The 24,310-nt window shown below is 42.7% G+C and overlaps 1 protein-coding gene across 4 annotated transcripts in view; it reads left to right on the forward strand.

Moving 5' to 3' along the window:
* The window catches only part of RBPJ (recombination signal binding protein for immunoglobulin kappa J region), a 148,532-nt gene that overhangs the window by 64,851 nt on the left and 59,371 nt on the right, over positions 1-24,310 (forward strand). Inside the window, exon 1 of one of the 4 annotated variants that reach the window (XM_029962115.1) lies at positions 22,569-22,626. The exons of the other annotated variants lie outside the window; for them this stretch is intronic. Within the exon in view, the coding sequence (XP_029817975.1) occupies positions 22,608-22,626 (19 nt within the window). The 5' untranslated portion in view covers positions 22,569-22,607. Of the gene's footprint in view, positions 1-22,568; positions 22,627-24,310 lie in introns of those variants that run through there. 4 annotated transcript variants of the gene reach the window in all.

Raw genomic sequence — 24,310 nt, forward strand, 5'->3', positions numbered from 1 at the left:
GATCCTCAGCCCAGGTCAACCTGAATTAGCAATGAACTTCTATGGTAGGATGTCTGCAAGGCAGGTAAATTTTGGCTTGAGCTGGGGTTGCAAACTAACTGATACAAAGATGGAGGCCAAAACAGAGCTAAAAGCCAAAGCTTCCAAGGCTTCCTTGCTCTTGGCTCAAGTAGGATCCCAAATCTTCTCTGTCCCCAGGACAGCTTGGGCACTGGGCTGTTGTGGAACTGTGGGTTCCAGGACCATGGACTCCTAGACAGAAACTTCACCATAAAGAGAAAATAGACCTTAAAACTGCATTCTTGTAGGTCTTGGTTGAAGGCCAAGTCAATACTCTTATCTCTGAAAGTAGCCAATATCAGTTTCTCTGAAGGTATAATACTCTGCTGGTTCTAACTTCCTACTCCTCTAAATAGGACAAATTCTGTCCTCACCAAACTAGTGATCAGCCTGTGAAGCAGGACTGATGCTTCTAGAGTCTCTCTCCATCTGGTAGTGTAGCAGTGGAAGCAGATGCAAAGACATTACAGAATGTAACATCCATCAGTTTATTGACTCATCTTTATTCATTCAATGCAGTATATGAACAACTATGCAAACAACACTGCCCTAACTGACAGAACAAATAATCAGTAAGAAGGAGGAAGAGCTGAAGTTCACATGCAACCATAGTTCTTTATTTTTCTCTTTCCACAAGACACATTATTCACATGCAGCATGAACCCCACACTGTAGTCTCTCTCCCCCTTTCCCTACATGCCTATAAAGCACAAAAGTGGTGGGAAAATACTGTGACTGCTTATTACTGATTACAGTACATTTTTGTGATAAAATGGTTTGTGGGACTATCAGAATGAACTCCAGCTGACTGCTTTCAGTTCAGCAATATTCCATATAGTCAGGAACTAACCCTTGAAGCATTTCCTTCTTTCCTTGAGCTTGGCAGTGAGAAACACTGGCTAGTTATCTGTACAACTTGAGTGCTTCTCTGTATTTCTTTAAAGCAAGACAAAGAGGCATTCAATAGGAATTTGCCTTTATTATATAGCTTCTACTTCTGTTTTTGCCATTACCATGTATCAGTTCTGTTTTGATTCCCTAGCCAAGTTCTTTTCATATTTTCCAGATTATTTAAGTGCCTGCACCCAGTGCCTCAACAAGGTTTAATGAGTAAGTCAGTATTACTTTTTAAGCAAGCAATTAGTTTTGATTCATCTTTTCTCAGATCTGTAAGGGAAATAGTGAATTAAAGAAACTAGTGGAAAGGAGTTCTTGCTGTCACTATCATATGCTGGCACTGAGCCACAGCCTATCTGACATTTTCAGGAGTCATGAGTGTGAAATCAAGGTAGATGATGGATTTCTGTAAAATTATTAACAGTGCTGGTCCACTTTCACTCTTCTCCTGGAAAGAAGTCAGACAGTTCTTGCAGAAGAGCTAGGTTCAAAAATATTTCAAGTCAGCCTGCATCAGGGAACCATGATAACCTCAGCCAGAATTAGCTCATCCAACCTTTCCCTTTACTCCTAAACCTGTAAAAAGTTCACAGACAGGGGTATGTTTGGGACTCTGGCACCAAGGACTGTTGCTGTCTGAAGTAGCTCAGAGCAGGATTAGATCTTTTGGATGAAGATTTGGGCACAGAAGTCCATTTATTTCAAGGTTGTTTTCTTTTCCACTTCTGTTGGTCTGGAATACCTCCAGATATGAAATTTCTGCACACCAGTGTCCTACCATTGTCAGCCTTTAGCAGAAAACATCTTTGTCCCTCTCACAAGAAAACCACAGCAGAAGCTGATAGCTTCCACCAAATTCTGACTGCATAGCATAACTTTTTTTTGTTTCCTTTTCAGCTGTGGTTTTCCTTGACATCTCAGCCTACAAACATTACTTTGTTTTTCCTGTATCATTGACAACTTTTTATGCCTTGCATTGGTGCACTGGAGCATGTGACTTAACATCCAGAGTCTCTGACATGACCCTGTGTCGTGTGACTTCCAAGTGACCGTGGAGGACAAAGGGAAGGAGCGTGTGCTGTAACCTATAGGCTACTTCAGCATGTCATAGATGCTATTTGATCTTCCCTTCTCTAGGGATGCCACAGTAAAACTAGGATGCTAACTTTAGTCTCCTCAATGTCTCATTTAGATGTCAAAAGCAAATAGCTTTTGGCACTTTTCTGTGTGTGTACAGAAAATAATCCTTCTGTTTTGGAATCTGATGTTGGATGCAAAGTGCATTTATCACTGCCCTACTTCCTCTGTAGCATTGCCTCTGCCATCCTTATGCTTCTGATGACTAAGATGTCAGAAAAAACACTGATGCCAATAACATTGCATCTTCTTACATAGAATTCATGCTAGACCTCTTTATCACTGTGATTGCTTGCATTTGAACTTCTTTTTTTTTCTCTCTGGAGGATGCTAGTATGACTGTCTAATATTTATGCTGATATTGAAGTTTACATTTTGTTTTTGTTTATGTTGTATCTTTTCAGGCAGAAAGGCCATTAAGGTTGTTATTTTAAAACGAGTCAGCATTTTCAAAAACTGCAGTTTTGAGTCCCCAAATGTTTAACCCCATGAGAGCAGCCTTGTATTGATAGTAAAGGACTCCCAAGGCTTGGGCCTGGACTAGCTGGGATTGTAGTACTTGAGATGGTAATGTAAGTTTGCAACTTTTATTTCACCCTAACAAAGTTTCCAGTATCACCTGGACATGTGAATGCCCACAGAATAGTTGATACAAAACAGATTTAAACACACTAACTTAGACGCTAATTATACTTGCTTTGGTATCTATTCCCTCTATCATTTTGTTTCAGAGAAGCCATGAGCTCTTCTGACTTAGCTGTCCAAGGAACCATTCTGGCACAGGTGATTCTTAGATACAGGGAGCTGGAGTACCACCCTCCAGCGCTTGTACTTTTTATCCCAATCACTGATCTTGACTTGAATATGAAAGATATGCCCAGGTCCCAAACTTTATCTTCCTCTTTTGGTGTAGATTTCTATTTGCATCACAAGTCCCTGACTTCATTATCATTAAAAGGCCTTTATCAAACAGAAGCATGTTCACAGCTCCAAACAGCACTGCATATTTTGAACTTGGGTAAAACACAGTATCTTACTACACCTTGCACTTTTTGTCTGAAAGCATCTCCTGATGTTGCCTGCTTTGGTTGTAAGGACAGGAGCCATTGCAAGTATTCCTCTGGACTGATTGTAACAGAGTAAAAAGAATAGTGCAGCAACTTTCTAGGAAGGATTTTTTTTTTTAAATGAAAACAAAGTCTATTGACTGGAAATGATCGAAATGTGATTCTAGCCACTGCCAGGTCTCTTGGCAACATAAGCTGCCAGCTTTCCTTTCCTGTTTTTTTTCTGTCTGATAACATATGTAAACAATCAGTAGTACACATCAGAAGGTTTTTCTCAGGCTTACGTAGAACCTGCAGCATAAAGCACACACACAATACGGGATGGCGAAATCTTCTCTATCAGACGTAGGACTCATTCTGTCATAGGGCAAATTTGCATTTGCAGAACATAAAAACAGCATGGAATTCGGGGAAACAGATGCTGAGGACAGGGTCAGATGACTGCAAGCTTCTGCCCAAGGCACAGCATGACATGGAGATTGCATGCTCCTGGCTTCTTACACCCATCCCATGGTTCATTCCCATTTGCCCCTCATAGGCTGACAGAGGCAAAGAGATCATTATTGCAAAAGCCAGTGTTTTGGAGGGTCTAATAAAGTCTTCACATTTTTCTTGTCCTGGTACATGAGGCCATTTAATAAAGTTGTCAGGGAGCTCTGAAGCTACTGAACACTTCTGAACTTTATGATGCACATTAGCATTTCTCACAGCTATTGTTTGAGATTGTCCACACAGGCACCAGTATAGGCACCAGTATTTCTTCAGAGGGACTTATTTTTAAATGAGAACTGAAACTGTGATACAGTCCAATGAATCTCAGGGGGTTTGGGCTCTAAACTATTAAAAGAAATTTTTATGTATATTGCCAGGTAGGCCTCTCCCACCTTCTCATCTCAAGTCCTCCATCAGTTCTACACACGCTCTTAACTTGGCCGAAGACCTTTAAATGCCCTTTTGCTTGCCAGACTAGCTATTTGGAGTAGGGACAGAACATGATATAAAAAGACAGAAGAGACTAGAAATTACTGGTGAAAAGCAGAAAAAAAATAAAGTTACAAAAATATGGGCAAAATGACACCCCCAGTCTTCTTCCTCTGAAATGAAATCTGAGGAACTAGGGGACAATGAATCTTGAGTCGAGTAACTAAGCCTTCTGCCCTGTAAACTCTGACCTGGGAGGCTCCAGGGTAGTCCTGGCCCTTACCAGGTTTGATCACTGAAAGATTCCACTGGTATCAGAGAGTTGTGTTGCCTTTATTGTTTTGTTCACCAATGTAAACAACACAGAATTATGTCTGAGTGTCTTTAGAGACACTGACTTCATGAATATCCTTGATTTTAAAGGAAGTGTGAATGATGATGTTAAATGAACTCGTGGCTCAAATAGCTAATCCTTCGTTATCTTGAGCATTATTTAAGCAGAAGTGAACAACACCATTTTGACACAGTAGGAAGCTCATTAATGTTCCAGATGATTCTCACTGACTGAACTATTAAGCAGGAAAATATGTTTTATTATTAAATATAATTTCCCAGAGTATTTGAAACTGTAATGTTGGATAGAGAGCAAAACAAGTAGATGGCCAAGTGATATGCCAAAGTGGTAAGTCATGGACAAAACGTACTGTCCCTGTACCAAGAAAATAATTATAAGTCATCCATTGCTTCATCCTTACAGCACCTCTGTATTGCAGACTGGAAAGCAAAGGTACAAAGAAGAGGCTTGCGCATCCAAAAGGACATGCAATGTGTGTTCTTCTCGTTAACAGAGAGCTTTGAAAATATTTCACTCACTAGTTGTAGAGCACATCTACTTTGTAGTTGACTGTAGGCAGCAGTAGATATGATGTCCACAAGGCCACGCTGCCCCGTATTCAAATCCACTTTTCCTAGTCTCTATATCTTGTCACAAATCATAAAGCCAAGCCATCCACAAGTACAACTTCATTCCTATTTTAAAACCTGTTAGGCAGTCAGATTTCTCCGGGTTGTTCCTGACGGCCTGCTCTGCTCCAGAAGGTAAGAACAAGGAAAAGTCACTAAAAGCTGGGCTGGTTTTATTTAATGTCTTTAGACTGACTCATACTCTCCAATTTCTTGTCCTTAGGGAAGATACAAGGAAATGATGTAATTCTTTTTCTGGCTTCTTTTCGTGCTTTGGACTTTTTCTTTTGGCATAGTTTGTGTTGGGCCTGTTTTTTAATTAATCTGTATGGACTGTGCTAAAGTAAAAGCCTGAGCTGCCTGTATACTCACTTGTAGTAGGGACGTAATGGAGTAGGGACGTAAATAAGAAGTATTGATCTCCATGATTTACCAGGTGACCCATTAATAATTACTCAGGAGTCCTGCAAGCTTTCTTTAGAGACAAAATTTTTAAAAGCTGACCAAATTAAAATTTTAAAGTCTGCTAAAATTTTAAAAATATGTCTGTTTGAGAAATGCAGTTATAATAACTCCTGCAGCTGGACTTGCCATAAATCTGGGGTGGAATGGGAGATTCTTTACATTTTTTGTGTTTCATTAAAAGAAGGAAATCACAAACACCTTGGAGATGAAGCTCCTGGTGTTTTATCTGACTGAACTGAGACCTTATCTACCCCTATGGACCATCTTGAGTTCAGATTAAAAACTAAATCTAATGAAATCCGTAGTGTCTGACTATTGGGAAAATTTTGGTTCTGCAAAACTGAGGTGGAAAACTTTACAAAAGAATCTTCTTATCAGGAAACAAATACACTTCTGGTGCAAAAAGGTAGATAAGGTGCCCAGAAGCAGAGGATGTCTAGGAAGTGGAGAATGTAGGTTTGAGTCCTCTCAGAATCAGAGAGAAGCTGAACGTGGCTGTGTCTAAAAGTTTCCTAAACTAAAATAACATTTCAAGGCATGAGTGAGAAGCACATTCTTGAAGCTGTTTTTAATTAGGGTGTGACGTACCAGGAGTTTGGAGTCACAGCTGACTGACAGCATCATGGCTCCCTGGGAAGCAGCATCTCCCAGCTCTCTGGACAAACTTAGTCTCTCATCTTGGGATAGAAAAAGTACAGCTTCGGACACTATCCTCAAAATATTATTGGCAGGGATCTGGACCAAACTGGATATTGCACAAAAGTGGATGGCAGCCTTTTACAAAGAGAAATCTTTCCTGCTCCTGCTGCGCACACCAAACACAGTCCTCAGGAGAACCTCAGTGTCATTGCACCAGAGCTGGTGCATCAGTCAGGTCTCGACAGCAGTAACCTGCAAACCAACAGACACAGCTCTGAATACGGGCAAATGCACAACCACAGGTGCCAAGGGAGCCTCCAGGTCAGAATAAGGAGGCTGTGAGCTCAGGCATGTCCATGGCAGCAGAGTGCATTTGCTTGAATTTCTTGCAGTGCCCAGGGTTTCTGGTGCCACCACTCCCTTTCAGGTAGCAAAACAGCTTGAAAGGCAGGTTGTGAGTATAATCTGTGGTGTAAATATGGTATTCTCTATTAAACGTATATGGAAGCTGAGATGAAGTTCTAACAGCACATACTAAGAGACATAATTGCTATTTTAAGTAACCGAATCCCTTTATGGATCAGACTGCAGTGGAAGAAATTCAAGAGCATTAGCACAAAGCCACTGGAATACACTACTGAAGGAATTCTCTTTTTTAGCAATCACATGCTTTTTACCATTCACTTTACATTCCCTTCTATTGGCTTACTGGAAACATGCATTCACTCAAAATGTGCCTGATCATTTGTTGAGAACAAATGCAAAAAACATATACACAAGAATTAATTGAAATCAGATTTTGTACTCATACCAGCAGCTGCACAAGAAACTTGCCTGAGCTCTGGCAATCCAGACAAGGAATTGAAATTACAAAAATGAATGTGACTAATCAAAATCAAAACATTCAGTGCAAAAAGTTAGCCAGCAGTAGTAGACAAAATTCAGAGCAGTATTTTAAGAGCAAAATAATGATTCACTGAAACAAATAAACTATAAATCTGAAAGGCAAAGTGTTAGGTGTTGAACTCTTTCTTCTGCTTTCTTCTGCTCTTCAAAGCATTAGTATTTCTTTGCTCAGGAGGGAAGCTTCGCATAGTAATGACTTGAATAAAGCTGAAATGACTGACAAAATCAAAATTAGCATGCAGAACTTCTGATATCATCAATACATCAATGTACTATAGGATATCTGCATTTCTAATGTTATTTGTATTGTCTCTGGTAGAGGGGAGTGAGAACAAATGAAAGTTAACTACTTTTTTTCAGGTTTGTACTGAATGCCTTTGGTTAGCTTTTTACTTGATAAATGTGGAAGGAGAAGACAGAGGTGGCTTTTCATGGAGCTTTAGAATGTATCAACTTGCTTTTCAAGATAAACTATCAAAATAAGTGAGTTGGAAAGAAAATGTTCTTTTTTGTTCAGATGCTGAAGTACATTTATGTGCTGTACACATTGCTTAAAACTTAAGTGAAAAGAGAAGTCTAAGATACAAGCTGAGATATTAAAAGAGAAGGGTTGATTCTAGCAGCAAAACAAAACTTTTAACGTGGGTGAAGTTTTAAATATCAGTTGCTTAAAGACCCCAAGTATCTGCATTTCAGGTTAGCACATCTGTGTCCTTTTTCCTGCAGACTGTGCAAAGTTTGTCAGCTAGGGGAGGTAATCAGTATTGTGGGGTTTTTCAGCTGAGAAGAAACTTATTAATTTATTTTAATATCCAACATTTAAATGATTGAATTTTCAATCCCATTGCTTTAAACGAAGCCTACACGATTCCAACTCTTTTTTCCTTCACTCCTTATGCATTCTCATGAAACCCTATGTAAAGCAAGGCCTTCTTTGATCACAGACAATTAGGCTCTTTTCCTGATTTGGAAAACCCATCACTTTCTCTTTTTTGAGAATTGAAGTAAAACTTCTTCAATTTACATTGCATCTATTTCATCAGGCAGCTAGAAAACAGTTTTTCACATTGTTTATGTGAGGACCACAATTGGTATCACTTGATAAAGTCTGCTCTTCTGAGTTACACGTAAAGTACATATATAAGGATTTCTCTGCTTACATAACAATTCAGTGTAGCTTGTTTTGGTCTTTGCATCATTAAACACTCAGAACTTACCAGAGGTTGCTGGGTTTGCACACTAGAGAAAAATATGCAGTGCCTTCCCAAAGCCACAAAAATGTATATGGTTGCCTATATATCAGCATTTTGGTTCAGAGCACCGATGCAGTTTTGTCACAAATCCCACCCCCTGACTGTTTCCATTTACTGCACGTTGGCTCAGTTCACAGAGCAGTTTTGGTGCAAAAAGCATTCCCTTTGCAGGGAACTAACTCAGAAGCTCTGCTCAGTGCACATGAAGTGCGCTCTAGCAGGGACATTAAGAGTCCAAACCAACCAGTGGGCCTTTGGGTTTGGGCAGCCTGCATGGTGAGAAGAGCCAATCCAAGGGATTGAGTTAAAGGTAGCCTGAAGTTCAAATCTTTGAAATGTTTATAACAAACAAGTTGATTCTGAGCACTAACTACTTCAATATGGTGATCTGTTTCTGTTATGATGAATTACTCGTTAATGTAGCCAGCTCATGAGACAAACACAAAAAAGAAAAAACAAAATCACAAAAAGTATCAGATAGGTTTTTGCACAATATTTTCAGAGGTATCTCTACATGTTTGCTTATCATGACGGTAGTTCCTCTACATCCCTTGCTGTCACCTCCTCCTATGCCATAAAATGCACAGCTAAGATTTTACAGATGAAGCAAGATACCTTTGCTTTAAATTAACTTATAGTCAGATGAAAACATTCTGAAATAGTAGTGTATTTGAAAATACAGAACCAATTTAGATCCTCTATCTGTGAACTGAACAGATGAAATAATAAAGAAAACAATATCTCATTCTTAAACTAGTACACAGTGGGGGAATTCTGATCAGACGTGATGGTGGTCTCATTTTACAACTGCTAAAGCCTCTGTAGGTTCTTTCAAAATTATAACACATGAGAACTCACTAATAAAAATATCACAAGAAAATCAGTTCCATTCTACATTATCTACTATTCCTACAGAGAAATACAAATTGATCACTAATCTAAAAACTGGGGATTATGTAGATTCCATGGATCATGCTCAAATTAAGTTTGCTTTGGAGAAACAGATTATTTTTTTGATCTAAGCAGTAACTACTTTACAGGAATAATTTCTCAAGACTGAAAGTAACTGTCAAGTTACCAGAGCAAATGGAAGCATTTTATTTTAAACCTGAATGATAAATGAGAATTTTTTAAGAAGGCCTTATTAACTGCAAAACCTCTGTCATCAAGACAGGGGCCTTCCTTTGCTTAAAAAGAAAAACTCATTTAAGATGATGACAGCGGGGTGCTCAAAGGCAAATGCACATAAACTGAGCTTACCCACTTCCAACTTGGGCATACAGAATTTACCCCCTCCTCATTTCTGGCTGACATTGCCTCTTGAAACTAACAGCAGCATTTCTATTCTTCTATCTCAATTTTTATGGTGCATGTCTCTGACCTTTCAGAATGTACCAAGAATTCCCAGAAAATCTGTAGATGCCAGTGCTCTCTCCCAAGCAATATTAACTTTTGCATGTTACTTTGCTGAGTTATTCCAAGTAAGAGCAGATATCTGGAGTGAAACAGTTGGTGCAGAAGATCCTACTGTGTTCACCCCATGTGTGTTTCAGGGGATTTTAATCTGAAGGAGTTCAAGTTGGACCTATGGACTAAAAGTCCATGAGCCACGTTGAGGACATTTGGGGAGCCCCTTCCAGTTTAGTTGTTTTGCAACTAAATCCAGTTCTCAGACCCCCCAGATCTCTCTTCATCCTGAACAAGCACCGCAAGCAGGACAGCTGGGAGAATAACATACCACAGGCACATCCCCTGAGCTCTTGGTGCCCCTCTCAGACATCCTACCACATGACCAGGCAGACAATGGTAAAGGAAATAAAACCTAGCCATGCTGCTTTGCTCTGAGCCATCAGTGATACCCTGTTATGCCTTCTCATAGCTGATGCAATGAAATACAAGGGAAAGGAGAAAATGAGCCAGCTCCATGGCTTTGTTTCAGGCAGCATTTGTGTTCTCTCCTGGTTGTTCTGAGCAGTAGTAAGACACACCATCCTCCTGGCTTCCAGGGGTTCTTTAACTCTTTCTGCTTCTCTCAGAAGCAGAGGATGGGGGCGTGAACCATCTGTTCACAGCACAACATGGTCCCCAGTGAGGGACCTGGCGTCTTCCAGTCACTCTGTACTTCATCACAGTGTTTGGGAAAGTAGGGGACTGAAGTCAATATGTCTGTATCTGAGATAGGCAGTGAGAACAAATATTAGTAAAGTCTTACCTTGTTTTCTCTAGTCTTGCTATTGCAACTATATTCTTTGATAAAGCAGTGCAGAGGTGTCAAATATGACAAGGATGATTTATTTGTATCACACTCTTTGCAGTGATTAGCATATTTTTCTTTTGATTTTTGTCTTTCTGTTTTCAGTTGCTCCCTCATTCTCATTTAATTCTCCTCCCTTCCTCTTCCCCCCCCTTGTTTTGTCTTCCTCAGGTTCTTTCATTGTCACATTGTGCTCCTTCAAATGCTCCACACATTTTGTCAATGGAGCCTCTGTAGTGGCTGGAAACTGAGAAGACCCTGTACTGCTGCTTGCCAGGCAGCGGGGGACCAGGGTTTTCTCAGTTTCCAGCTGCTTTTGAAGCAGCACTGATTGGTTTCTCTTGCTGCTGCAGAAAAGGCTGGCACACGGGAGCAACAAATTCAGCATGTCCTTCTGGCCTGTTTTCAATAGATCCGCAAGTGCCAGAACAGAGTTGGGGAGCAATTTGATCTGTCTGCTCAGCCATCCCTCTTTCTATTTACCGAAGCAATAGCCTCTCCCTTTGCCTTTCTACCAATTTTTCTTTTAACTTCTGTGATTTCTCTCTCTGTCACATGTCTTTCCAGTCCACTACTCCATCTTAGCCAGAGTTTCTTAGCCAGACCTTAAAGACAACATTTTTCTCTTGTGCTACTTTTGCATCAGTATTTAACCTGAGCAAGCATAGTTCTGTTGTTCAGTGAGATGCTACTCAGTCACTAACCCAGTACAATGGCTTAAAATGTGCAAGTAAAACAGACTAATATCAACAACATAAGGGAAAAAGGTTTCCTGAGTTTATTAAAGCGAGACAACCCTTTCAATAATCCTTTTGGATTCCTGAAGGAATTCTATAACAGAGGATTTCTATAACAACAAAAAGTAACACTGTAAACAATGGGAACCTATTTAAATATTGAAAGCTTTTACTCCCTCATGAAGTTTTAAGCATCTCCAATATATTTGGTGAACCTCCCGTATCATGTTTAGGAAATACCACTGCAAAGACTTCTTTGATCAGGCAAATTCTAGGGGCTAAAATACAATGCTGTAAATGGATAAAGCAAGCAGTAAGAAGGGATGGAGGACAAAAGCAACACAAGTCCATAATAACCATATGCATGCCCTAGGCCAGCGGTAAATCACTAAAACATTGCTTTCATAAAAATACATAATTGTATTTTATGAATCCTTTATTTCCTAATGGTCATTTATTTGGCCATTAGGCATTAGAAACTGGCAGATGTTACTGCAAATCCAATTCAAAGAACAGATTTGGAACAAGACAGTTAGTAGATTTGAAAATGAGTTCAAGGCATATATGCTAAGAAACAGTATGTAAGTGGTCTGGGGGTAAAAATCAGGCCAAGGCTCCACCAGGCAGTAAATCCAAAGTTACAGCAGTTAATCCCGGATCAAAAACGTCACCATCTCTTGATGCAATGTGCTCAACTGGTACAGCTTAAGGTAAAAGATTAAATTTTTTCAAAAAGGCCAGACCTTCCCTCTGTGCACTTTTGAGTTTGATCAAATAACACTTTTTCTCCCATAGTTGTCATTGATGCAGCATAGAGAATACAGCTGGCACAAACAGCCATTATGTGTATGTATTATGTGTGCTGTGTGATTCAACAACACTGATCTGGACTGAATTTGTGTTGCCCAGAGATCTGGTAACTTGCAGAACTGGTCTTTATAAAAACATATCTACAGCCTCAGAAATAAAGGGTGATGTTGATGAAACAAAAGAGGCAATATAAAAAGTAAAACTCTTATTCTGGGCTAGATTTTCCAACAGCTCATCTCCCACTGAAGGACTTAAACAAAAAGCTTCCAGTGCAGCCCCTAGATGCTGTGGAGTTTCAAAATTAGACTCCTAAGCTGTGTGCATAACTGAATACCCATTGGGCTAGATGCTGTATATATTCATTTCATCTAGGTAATTAGGAAAAATAAGCTGAACTCTTTTGTTCGTGCAATGACAGAACTTAAAAATGGAAGATAAAAATATGGTTTATCCAGGGCAGAATTTAAGTGTGCCACAATATGATTGAAGAGGAGGGAGTATTCCACCAACAAGAGCATGGTTCGGAGGGAACATGCCATAGAATGAGAATACCAACACAGTTGTTCAATTGCTCATTAAAAGCTTTATTTTTATCAGAAAATTATTTTATTAGGCAGAATGTATCTATCCTTGCATTTACATTTGTTAGTAAACACAAGACCTGTAAAATATCTCCTGAACAGAGGAACTTTTTGCTTCAAATTCAGTTCCACAGGACCAGACTGTAAAAAAAAATTCCTTCTTTTAGTTCTAACCTGATGCTGAAAGGCTGCCTGGTTGCAGTACAAACCTGTAGAGTTCAGCTCCATGATGAATGGCTCAGGGTAAGTGTCCTCCAAGTACCAATACATAACTGAGCCTGGTGAGGTTTTCCAAGCAAACAGGCAAAGACTGCTCTGCATGCCCCCGCAGGCTCCAGAACCAGCTCTGCGGCTCCAGCAGCTGGGGTGTCCTGGTGCCAGTGAGGCCAGGGAGGTGGAGTCTGGAAGACATGTGCGTGCAACTACCTGGAGGTCTCCTCTTCCATATCATATTTCAGGCAAATCATCCGAGAAAGCTGTCAAATGTTACACAGATTGGAGAGGTTTTATGCAAAAATGATGAGTTTTGTGCTTAGTAAAAAGCAACTGAGCATAGGACCTAACAAGACTGTGTTTACTTATACCAAAACCACTAATTATCAGAAGAAATGTCAAAGATTATGTATGTGGTAGGGCTGTGATAGACACTGTAGCTATGTGAGGCAGGGACTACAGCAGTCCTTTGTGTGTTTTTGCTAGTACAGCACAGTTTCTAACTATTTGGCAATGAGCCTCACTTAAGAAGTGTTCTGGGTCCAGCTCCACCTGCCCTTTTCATAGCCTTCCAGGGCTGCTGCCTATTCCTCTCACCCCATGCTGGCACTGCTGCCTGTTTTAACAGTGCTGATGCTGAGACCAAACTGATAAACTCAGCTGAATACTGCTGAGTTTGTCCCAAACAATGCAGATGCCTCTGCACTGAGCTCCATTGCTCCCCTGCTTCCATTTTTATGCAGCACTGAAACACTGGACTTAGTCCTGCACCAAGCAAGCTAGCTCAGATCAAAAAGAAGGATTATGCTTTACTTCTACAACTTAATGTACTGCCAGGAAACCCAGATCCAGTTCTAGGCACCAAGGATGTCGTGCCTGTGTGCGTATGTTCAGCCAAGGGTGCAGGACAGCACTAAGTGAAAGGTTTGCACCATCCTGCAGTAACGCCTGATGTTGAAGCGGCCCTTTTTAGCAGGAGAAATTAATTACTCACTAGCTGTTTTTCAGGCCGAAGAAATGCTAAAACTGCTCATTTGGTTTCAACATCACAGTGACACAGTTGTACTCATCCGGTTTCCAGGAACTGTTCAGTTTACGTCAGTCAGGCCTCTCCACACCTCACTCCAGCACATGGCATAAGCCCCAGAAAAAGTGATCTGCACGGACAAGCTAGGGTAAGCAGCAGAGATCATCTTGCTGCTGTTATGGGATAACATATCCAAGTTTTCAAGATTTATCGTCTGAGCTCTTCCCATTTAACTATCTTCTAGAGAGGACTTTGACAATAGGAAGAGAGGAAACAGAGACCCAGGCACCCTTTCAGAGATGCTGCGTCAATTACAAATACAATGATCACTAGGTCTGGGCTTATTGGTGACAGTTTTTCTTCCCCTCAATTTGTGTTACAGCCTGAAATCACAAAGCTGTGATCCCCGAGAACCTCCTTTGTAATGCATATCAACTTTCGTTGTGCCCCTTTGTTCCGAATGTGACGGAGCATTGTGGTGCCTGTGTCCGGGGAGCAGGTTCGCTTTATTGTTCTTGTAAATATGTACTGCTGGGAGCAGCTCCGTGGAAGGCATTGAGTTTGTGCATGACTGACGCCGACCCGGACAACTGCTCTGACCCCCAGCAGATGGTGGTGCAGAGACTGCAATGATCTGGAAGTAATAGCATGTGCCATTTCTTTTTGTTTGGAACAGACAGCCAGACCCTGCGTTTCCCTCCCCTGCACAGCAACAGCTGTATATACAGTAGGGCTGGCCAACCCCTAACTGTCACTCCAGTCTTCCTCCCCTGCCATTAATCAGGAAACCTTGGGCGCTGAGACTTCACTGAGATTAAACACTATATGAACACCACATGGCTCTTTCCAATGTTAATAAATTTGTGGGCCTTGGGGCATAGATCAGTTGCTTTCCTAGAGAAAAGTGAGTAAAAGTTAAAAATACCTACCACCCCGATATTAGACTTAGTGGTGGATTTGCTGGTTTTTAACCTCTGCACAGAAAAAGTCAGGGTACAAAAGTCAGTATTAATTAAGAATTTTAACTTTTAGAGTACAAATAGCCGCTCTGTTGGATTAATAAATTTTACTTGTCTTTTGTATTTATCAGAGACCAAAATGAGTGTTTGTTTTGAAAGGAAGGTATAAAATGTGTGAAAATCCACAAGTGATGTTTTCACCCAGGCCATAGGAAATTTATTGCTTCAGAATGATAGCAGAGCAGTTTGCATTCGATTTTGTAAGTAAGAAGCCGGATTTTTTATAATTCATTGTATATGAGGTGTCTCATTAGAGGTCAAAAATGACAAATTATAGCATGTTGAAGTTAATAATCATCCACTGTGTGTCTGGCCTGTGTTACCAGTCGCCATAAAATTGTCCTGACGGTCCAGAAGGGAAGTTCCTTGGGATGGATGGAATAACTGCTCTGTGCCCCTCCCCTCCCAGCCCTGGCTGTCAAAGAAAGGGGCTGAAAACCAGCTGCACTCTAAACATTGTATTTCTTCTACTATAATGCTTCTGCCAGGCTTTCAGCTGGCAGGTCAAAGAACGGCAGACTTGCAGTCCTGGAAATGAGGAACAAAGGTAGCGTAGGAGTAATGGCAAGGAAATGCTTTAGACTTTTTCCCCACTCTATAACAGCATAAGCACCTCTTGAGGATTTCACACACAAGACCCCCAACCTACGTCCACATCCAAGCTGTCAGACCGTTCCTTTGCGAGAGCGGACACCTTTACGTTGTTTAATTCAGAGCAGTCTCTCTCCTCCTGTGCAGGGGAAACCTGTTCTGGGTTTGTCCCTCTCAAACTCCCCACATTAATGAAATTTTCCTGGGGTGAAATCTCCCAGGTCACAGCATCACGACATTGCTGTTAGGTTACAGTCAGCCTCTATTGCTGGGCTGATGGCTGAGATGCATATGTCTCATGATCTTTCATTTAGAAATTTCATCCTAGACTTAAGAAGTGACCTTGTAAAGTTTGCTGAGACCAGCTTCAGTTTTGATAAGTCCCCATCTCCTAAAGAAAAAAACAATGAAAGGAAATCCCTGTTCACCTCCAGTGTAAACCAACCTTCTGTTCATCCCCCATCAGGGTTGGGTCAAGGGAAAAATGTTTGAATTTCTCTTTGTATCATTTTTAATGAAAATTATTGTTCAGTACAAATTCTTTCTAGACTTTCATGATCTTGCTTCTGGCTGCACTACCTCAAACAACAAACACTTAAACAGAAGTAGCTTTACTTTCTTGACTAATCCCATTAGCTTTAATGAGCCTAATCGCACTAGTAAAATTATGCATGTGCTTAGCTCTTGGCAAGGTCAGTGCCAGTAATCAGCTGAAAAACAAACTGATAATGAAGCCATGAGTAATAAGAATGTCTGGATATCTGCATTTCTAGAAAAAGATATAGCTGTCTGGAACATTAAAAATGAAATACTGCTTGTTAAGATTAAAGAAGAGAGAGTGAATTCCGAATCAAGACTGACAACATTACAGAGAAATTACAGAGAAATTCTTTAATTAGTTATCACCCATGACATGTCTTCAGTTACCTCCATAACAGCTATAAGCTCATTACCTTAGTTATGACTTATCAGTTCTTCCATTCATTTATATGAAGCTCATCAATATGATATCCAAGCACTAATGAACTTTAGCATTAAAAGGTCATGTGTAATCCCGTGAGAAGAAAAAATTCAAAAGGTGTCAACGACCGTGGATCTGAGCAATGGAATATTCTCATGCAATTTTTATGGAATTTATTTTCAACAATTACTGCCAGAAATAGTGTGTCTTTTTTCAGGATGAGGATTATGGAAAATGGTCTACAGAACAGAGAGGTTCAAAATGAGAGTAGTATGAAAATTAGACTAAGTCCACAACAACTAGAATTTGTGCAAATGTTCTTGACAAAAGAAATAATCCAAATAGATATCAACATGGCAGTATTACAAGATAATTATTTTTCAGGATTATGTGTTCCTTGACCATGCCTTTAGACTATATTAAAGAATCTTCTGTTTCAGGAGTGTATAACTTCCTCAGTGTTTTAAATAAAGAAACAGCCCCAAAACAAGTATTATCTTCATAGCCTGAGGCCACAGACAGTCTGAAGCCCCTAAACACACAAAATTAGCTTAACTTCATCGTGCAGGACCAGCATGAAGCTTAACCATCACTAAATTCTCCAAATCACATTTATGTGGTACCTACCTTTATAGTCCTTGCGAAGCATTTAATTTCCTGACTCCTCTCTCTAGCCATAGTGAGAATTCCTGTGTGCACGTATTTGTATTTAGAATTACAGGTTAAGGATTTCTGTCCACATTCTGTCCCATTTGACATGTGGTTATGACTGGGCCAAAGACTTTTGTAGTACACAATAAAATGGGATAGTTTATAATGGCAAATGGGTTTTTAGTGGTAGTTTTATCAAGAGGTTATGTGCAGTTTGTGGTTTTCTTTTAGAGTAGTCTGATGAGTTGGCTTTTTATACCTTACTATAGTTAGTCTGAAATTCCCTTAAGTACTATTCTGTTACACTATTCCCTCAGGTAGGAAAAATGTGTATAATCAAGAGTGTGGGTTTCTCTCGTGTTTTGTTGAACCAAATGAGTTTGCATTCTTTGTGTTTTCCAAAAACGCATTTTACTTACAGTGGAGGTGAAGCATGTCAGCATACATTTTCTCAAAGAGCAGCCTCATGAATGGGAGAGCAGGCTAGTTTTAAAAATCAGCTGTAACTCAGTCACCAAATTACAGTCTTGGGTGTGAGCACGCCTCTGGCAGTGTACATGGTGAACTAATATACATCAGGAAAACAACAAAACTGCAACAGCACCTTTGGTTAAAATGTTTTTCTCCACAAAGACATCTGTTTCCACATTGATTCAGAACTGTAGCATTGCAAATTCAATTTGTACTTATATATGAATAAAATCAATAAAACATCTGGAGCCATATAATAATCTTTAAATCTTCCTTTTACTTCATTAATTATTTGTGATAATTCACAGTCTAATCAACTAGTTCAGTCATTCCTCTCTTCTTGATTTCCACACGATGCAACTAACTTCCTTTGGTGTCTTCTGCTCACAGCCAGTCCCACAGGGAGTAGACAGACTGAAAAGGCACTGTATCTTCTGTATGTTCTGGAAGCATGGAGATTTTTAGAGTTTCTCCTGCTGCACTCCTTGTAATTAATGACTCTGTAACCCTGCATACTATGGTTTAATCTTAGAACTGGTTTGGTGGGTGCACACACTAGCCATGGCAGAAGGTGAAGGCAGCATGGCAGCCAGGGTCCCAGCAGCACCAAGGAGGTGCCTGGGGAACCCCCCTCTGCCAGTGCCTGTCGCTGTGAATGCCAGGGTGCAGGGGCTTGGCAGTACTTGGTGTGTGGTGGGCAGGCTCTGCCAGCCCCCAGGACATTTTACTCTCCAGATCATTCAGTGAAGTCTGGTGGTACCTGAGGGGCACCCTGAGAGTGTGGAGGCTGATGGCACCAGCCACCACTGCAGAGGGCTGTGTGTAGAGAGCAGGGCTAAGGGAATAACCCAGTGTCATGCTTAACTGGAGAACAGGTATCATGTGCGCAAGTGGAGGAGCACTGCTGCATAAGAGAAGTTCAGAGATGGGCTCTTTGAAGAGCCCAGTAAAACTAAGGAGGAATGCAGGATAGTTTACATGTAGACAGACAAGAAATTTAACCCAATGGAAAATAAGTGGATCCTTTTCTGGGGTAGGGTGAGGAGCAAAATTTAATACAATGCAAAATGTCTTAACAGGGTGTTCTATAAAAGTATTTTAAAATAAGAGTATTTTAAAATAAAACTTCCGTAAAGCAATCATCAAGCTGTTCACACTGTTAACCTACATAACCACACGATGTTATTACTGTTAACCTCATCTTCCCTCCCCCTCTTCCTTCCTATTGTTTGCTATACTCCTTGCATCTTGTCTTTACACTATAAGAACACTCTGGGAAGGTACTGTACTTGCTTTCAAGGCAATACCACAGGGAGCCCCAAACCCAACTGTAGCCTTCGGGTACTCCCACACTTGTACCTGAGCCCACATTAAGATGCAGATTCAGATTTTTCTTTGCTTTACCATCCTCTTTGAGATTATGACACACAAGCAAAAACTATTTAACAGCGCTCCTGCTGCAGACTGCTAACTAGCCTATTCTTTCTCCCTGTCACCCTCAAGATAACGTTGCAAATTCTCTGAGCTATGTTGAACATAATTTCAAACAGGAGAGGCACTTCTGACATCAAGCTGATCGACTAACAGCTTAAGCAATAACTTTTGTTGGCATATGCATCCAAGTTCAGATCTTAGAGATGTTCTGTGGGCAACTGCCTGTTTATTTTCTCTCCCAGACACGCAGTTGAACCACACTGTACATCCTGTACTTATGAAATTCCACCAGGGTTGTATCCCAGTACCTGCCACTAGAATGTGTGATTTATACCACCAGATACAAACTGCAACATCTCAAGATAAACCTGCTGCTTATAATGAAGATCCAGATAACTGTGGTTCTACTACCTGCAATGCTTTTTAAGGTCGCTGGATTTTAAAATAGCTGAGATTTCATAAGACACACTGTGACCTTTTTTTTATAAGATAGGTTGATCTGAGAATGGGATTCTTGTAACCTTGGCCATCTCTTACATACTTTTGCTAAGCACATAAGAGACATGGGACTGCTTCTACATAAAAGAATGCAGGTCTGTTGTCTTCTCATTTTCTCCAAGCCAGTGAGGCAGGAGACTGTCGTCAAATGAGAAGAGTATGAGCTAGCGCTGTGCCCAAAGAAATGAGCTTAGTGGAAGCCTAGAGCCAAGGCTGAGCTGAAAAAAGTTTGGTCTGGACTGGCCAAACAAGCTGCTGAAATCTTCAGCCCAGTTATTACAGCTCACAATCCAGTGCTCCCTGCTCCTGCCTGCCCTTCTCCTCCAAAGCTGGGCTGCTTGAGCACTGCTGGTCAGCAGCTTCTGTTTTGTCCCATCGATGGGACAAAACTCCAGGCCAAAAGACCTCCTCCCCATCCACATAAAGGGCCTCATCCCTTATGACTCCGTGAGTTCTTGCTACGCTCTCTTTTCTCCTCTTTCCACACGAAGCAAGATTCTGAGAGGACTGGAGAACCATATGGATTCCCAGGTGAAGCTGCATCCACTTAGTATTGGCTAAGGGGCTCTGTCCACATCTGCATGCATTGGTGAATACAAAGAAGTTGGAGGTTGTCCTGTCCCTCAACAGAGTAAACTCAATTTCCTGCTTTAACAGCCTTCCATTTTTGAAGGTGGCTCATGATTCTGAGCACCTAGCTGGGGTCACCTGGCAGAGCATCTGCTTGGAAGACAAGTGAGGCATCGAAACCCTGTCCTTCAAAGGCACCTCCAAGTTGTGCTTCTCCAAACTGTCTCTGAAGTGACGGGCCTGATTCAGAACACTTCTGCCAACCTCGGCTGGGCTTAAGTCAAAAAGTCAAACCTCTGATTTGCACAACAAAATTTTAACTGGTGCAAACCTTATATTTAAATTCGTTCTTCTATCTCAGCTCTGGAAGTGCTTATACTCATGACAGGCCAGAAAGCGAGGTCTAGTTCCCTGAGGTACTAGATGCTTTCAGTTTCCAATAAAGTCAATAGGAATTGCTCTCACTCTATGTGAAATACAAACTTTTAGCAGCAAGAAGAAAATTCAAGGCATAAACAATATTAAAAAACCCTCTGTGGCTTATTATCTTTTCTTCCATCAGCTACTCACATTAAGTTCAGGCCATTGTTTTTGATTTGAATAGTATTCCTGGCCTTTTGAAATGCAGATTGTCTATAATTTAAAAAAAAAAAAGAAAATCAATGGTTGGTTGTTTCATAATGTACTGCTGTCAGTGATGGAAAGGATAAAAATGTTTTCTATAATTATTAATTCTTTGAAATAATATACCTGCTCCAGTGCCCAGTTAATCTGGTTATTAATCAAAGCGCCTTCTTTGTAAACTATTAAAAGAGTTTAGACACTGCAGAATATTGTGTGCTGCATTTTTAGTTTTTCCACTAAACACACTAAAAGAGGGGCCCCATAAAATGACCATCTAGAGACAGTCCATGGCAAATATCCAGAAACTACTCCTAATGGAATGGAGTTAGCATGAGCTGAGATCATTCTTTAGCCTTGGGAGACAAAAAAAAAAAAGAGAGAGAGATGTTTTTAGAAAGAGATTTCCAAAGGGATTACGAGTTGCTCTTTGCAAACAATACAGAGGAATTCCAGTATGCATTGTGCTTTTGCCGAGAACTGTGCCTACAAGGGAGGCAATCAAAGTCCTCTCGCACCTCACCTCACGGGGAGGGGGAAATCATGATGGGGAAAGTCCCTCAATGACAGGGGACAATAGCTGTTTGTACAGTGAGTAGAATTACAGCAAACTTTGTCATCAAGCAGTCTCTTAAAACATGATTTTATTCATCTGAGACATTATTCATTGAATTAGTATTAGCAGTGGAAAGAGTATGTGGGAGAAAAACTCAAACTCATATTTACGGGATTACTGAAATATTATCTTTTTCCATAATTTGGGAGACAGCAGAGGTGCAGAGCTAAAGCAATAAAAGTGGTGTGGCCTTTGTAATCTCAGCAATCTTTAAATCAGTGTGGCATTTGTGCTCGAAGTTCGATTGACATGTACTAAAGACATGGAAGAGGTTGAATGGACGGAATTCTTGACGTATAAGGATTAATTTTCAAACATGGTCTCCTAATGGACAATCAGACCCTCTCCCCCCCTCTCCCCCCCCGAAGCGCTAATGTTAAATGAATCTAAAATTAGGGTCTCTTTTTCTGCCCTGTCCAAACGCCGGCGCACCCCGGCAGCTCCAGGTGACTCCTGTCCCCTCTGTCACCGCGGGCTCGCTGGGCAGGCCGGAATTCTGGCACACGCCACTGCTCCTGTTTGCTGAACAAACGCATCTTACGCACTTCGGCTGCAGATAAAAACAATATTATGAAACTGGGCTTTCAATGTAAAACCGACTCCTAAAACAAGCGGTGTTGACATTCCTACGTAAGAAACGTGACAGACTTTTCTAAGGGCTGTGCCTCCAAATCCCGGCCTCCTGCTGCTAAGTTCTCTTTCACCACTTGGAGGAAAACGACGTCCTTTCCCGCTCCCCGGTTTCCCAGCCCCGCGTGGCCGGCTCCCTGATCCCGATCCCTCACTCGTGTCCCTAGGCCGCGCACGTGCCGGGCCCGCGGGCACCACGAGGCGGGCGCTCCCACGCCACCGTCCTGCGAGGGTGGAGGAGGAGGAAGCCGCGTCCGTGTGTCGGTCCCCGCGCGCTGGCACCGCCCCCCCCCCCCCCCGTGTCCCGAATGGTCCCTCCCCCCCGGCCCTCCCGCGAGCGGGCCGAGGAATCCCTCGGCTTCCCCGGCCGCGCGCTCCGCTCTCGCGAGATCTGTCGCGCTGTGCGCCGTGCCCGGCGGCACGCGAGTCTCGCGAGAGCACCGCGGTTCCCACGCCCGGGCTGTTGTGTCTGAGGAGCGGCCCAGGCGCTCAGTGGGCGGTGCGCGCCGCCCCCCCCGCCCCGCGCGTGTCTCGCGGGCCCGCGCACGCGCGGTCCCTGGCGCGGAGAGGGGGGCGCTCTCGCGAGAGTAGGAGTTTTGGCGAGAGTTGTGGAAGATGGCGCCTGTTGTGACAGGTGAGTGCGGGGCGTTCGCGGCGCCCGCCCGAGTCAGCGCCGCCCGGGGCCGCCGCGCCGCGGCTGCGCCGCGCCCCCCGCCCGCGCTTCGCCTGCCGCCCGCGGGCACGGCGGGCTGCCCTCTGGACGGCCTCTCGGGCGGGCCGCGCCACCCGCGGGCTGGGGTCCCGCCGGGTGGCGCACGGAGGAGGCGCCCCGGGTCCGGGCCGGCAAGCGGCCGCGCTCTCCAGCCGCCCCGCAGCGTGGGGGGCACGGCGGGGCCGGGCGCTCCCTTTGCTCTCTGCTCCCCGGCGTGGACACGCCGGTCGGGACTCGTGCAGGGTCAGTGCTCATCCCGGCTGCTCCGAGCGGGTCCCGCTCTGAGGGCTCCCAGGGGAGCGGCGGAGCCCGGCGGGGAGGGGACGCGGGGCTGGCATGGGCTGTTCCTCCTTCTCGGTCGCCCCGGCTCGTCCCGCCGCGGGAGGGTCCCCCGGCTCCCCCGGCCGCGCACCGGCAGCACTCGGACAAAGGCTTTCCTTGCTATGGTGGAAGTTGAGCGCGGTGTCCCCGCGGTGCCCCGGCGCCCCTCGCACACGGGCCGGGCCCGGCGCTGTCACCCCGCGGCCGAGCGCTCCCGGTCGCGCCGAGCGCGGGCGGGCTCTGCCCCTGCAAGCAGGACACCCCTTCCCTCGGGCTGGGAGACCGAGGTTCTCTGCATACCATTCCTGGGGCTTTGTTGAGTTTTAGCTGCTTTCCTCCAAGTACTGCGGTGCAGGGAAGAGTGGCAGCGTCCCTACCCCACTAAGCTACGCTGGATCATAATGAATGGTAGTCGCCGTCCCTTTCAGCCACAGTGGGTAATACTTAATCATGGCTAGCCAGCTGCAGGATGTGTCACTGTAATAAGTGACACCCTTTTAGCCACCTACAGCTGATGAATAATAACAGATCCAGTGCTGGTATACAGTGTGCAATCACACATGCAGTGTTGCATTGCATGTTGCCATCGTCACCACATCTTGATTGCTGCTGCTTGTTGTAAGCGCCGTGTCCTTAATTTTGGACTACACTGAGCACATGTGACCTCCCTCTATGTGTTGAGGGAAGGGACAGTCAGGAGAACAACAAGCTGTTTCTATACTCAACCTGTTTGTTCCAAATGAAATTCTGACTGGTTAAAGTACTGCTGTGTCTTTCTGAAACGTGGACCTTATTTTAAGATTTCACAGTGTGTCTGTGACCTTCTGTCTTCCCTGTGGGATTACATTGTCTACAGCATTGGCTCTGTGGTTAGAGAGCAACAGCCTGCTTGGGGGTGGGGTGGAGTTGGTGGTTGATGCTTTTGTTCTCATGTAGAAGGTAGCATTATGGTATTTTGTTGTTTTGTTTGGCTGCAGTGGTGTTTCCAATTCCTCACTCTTGTTTGTCTAAAAATAAATCACAGATTTTGCTATATTTCTCTCCTCATGGAGGCATCTTGCTGCTCATATATGTTTTCCCAATTAAATGTTCTTTAGGGAAGCTAGTCTTGGTGTACTGTGATTCCTGGTGTGTACTGTTTTAGAGGTTAGAATTAAGAAAAGGGAACAAATGGTGTTAAAGTTTGCTATAACTATTAGCCTGCGCTCCAGTTAGCAATTAAGTTTTTCCACGTTTCTGTTAGTTTACTCATCTGAATATTTGGGCTCCATTTCCTTTTGTTTAT

This window comes from Manacus vitellinus, unplaced genomic scaffold (genome assembly GCF_001715985.3).
Source record: "Manacus vitellinus isolate BGI_N305 unplaced genomic scaffold, ASM171598v3 scaffold_0_pilon, whole genome shotgun sequence".
Classification (NCBI taxonomy): domain Eukaryota; kingdom Metazoa; phylum Chordata; class Aves; order Passeriformes; family Pipridae; genus Manacus; species Manacus vitellinus.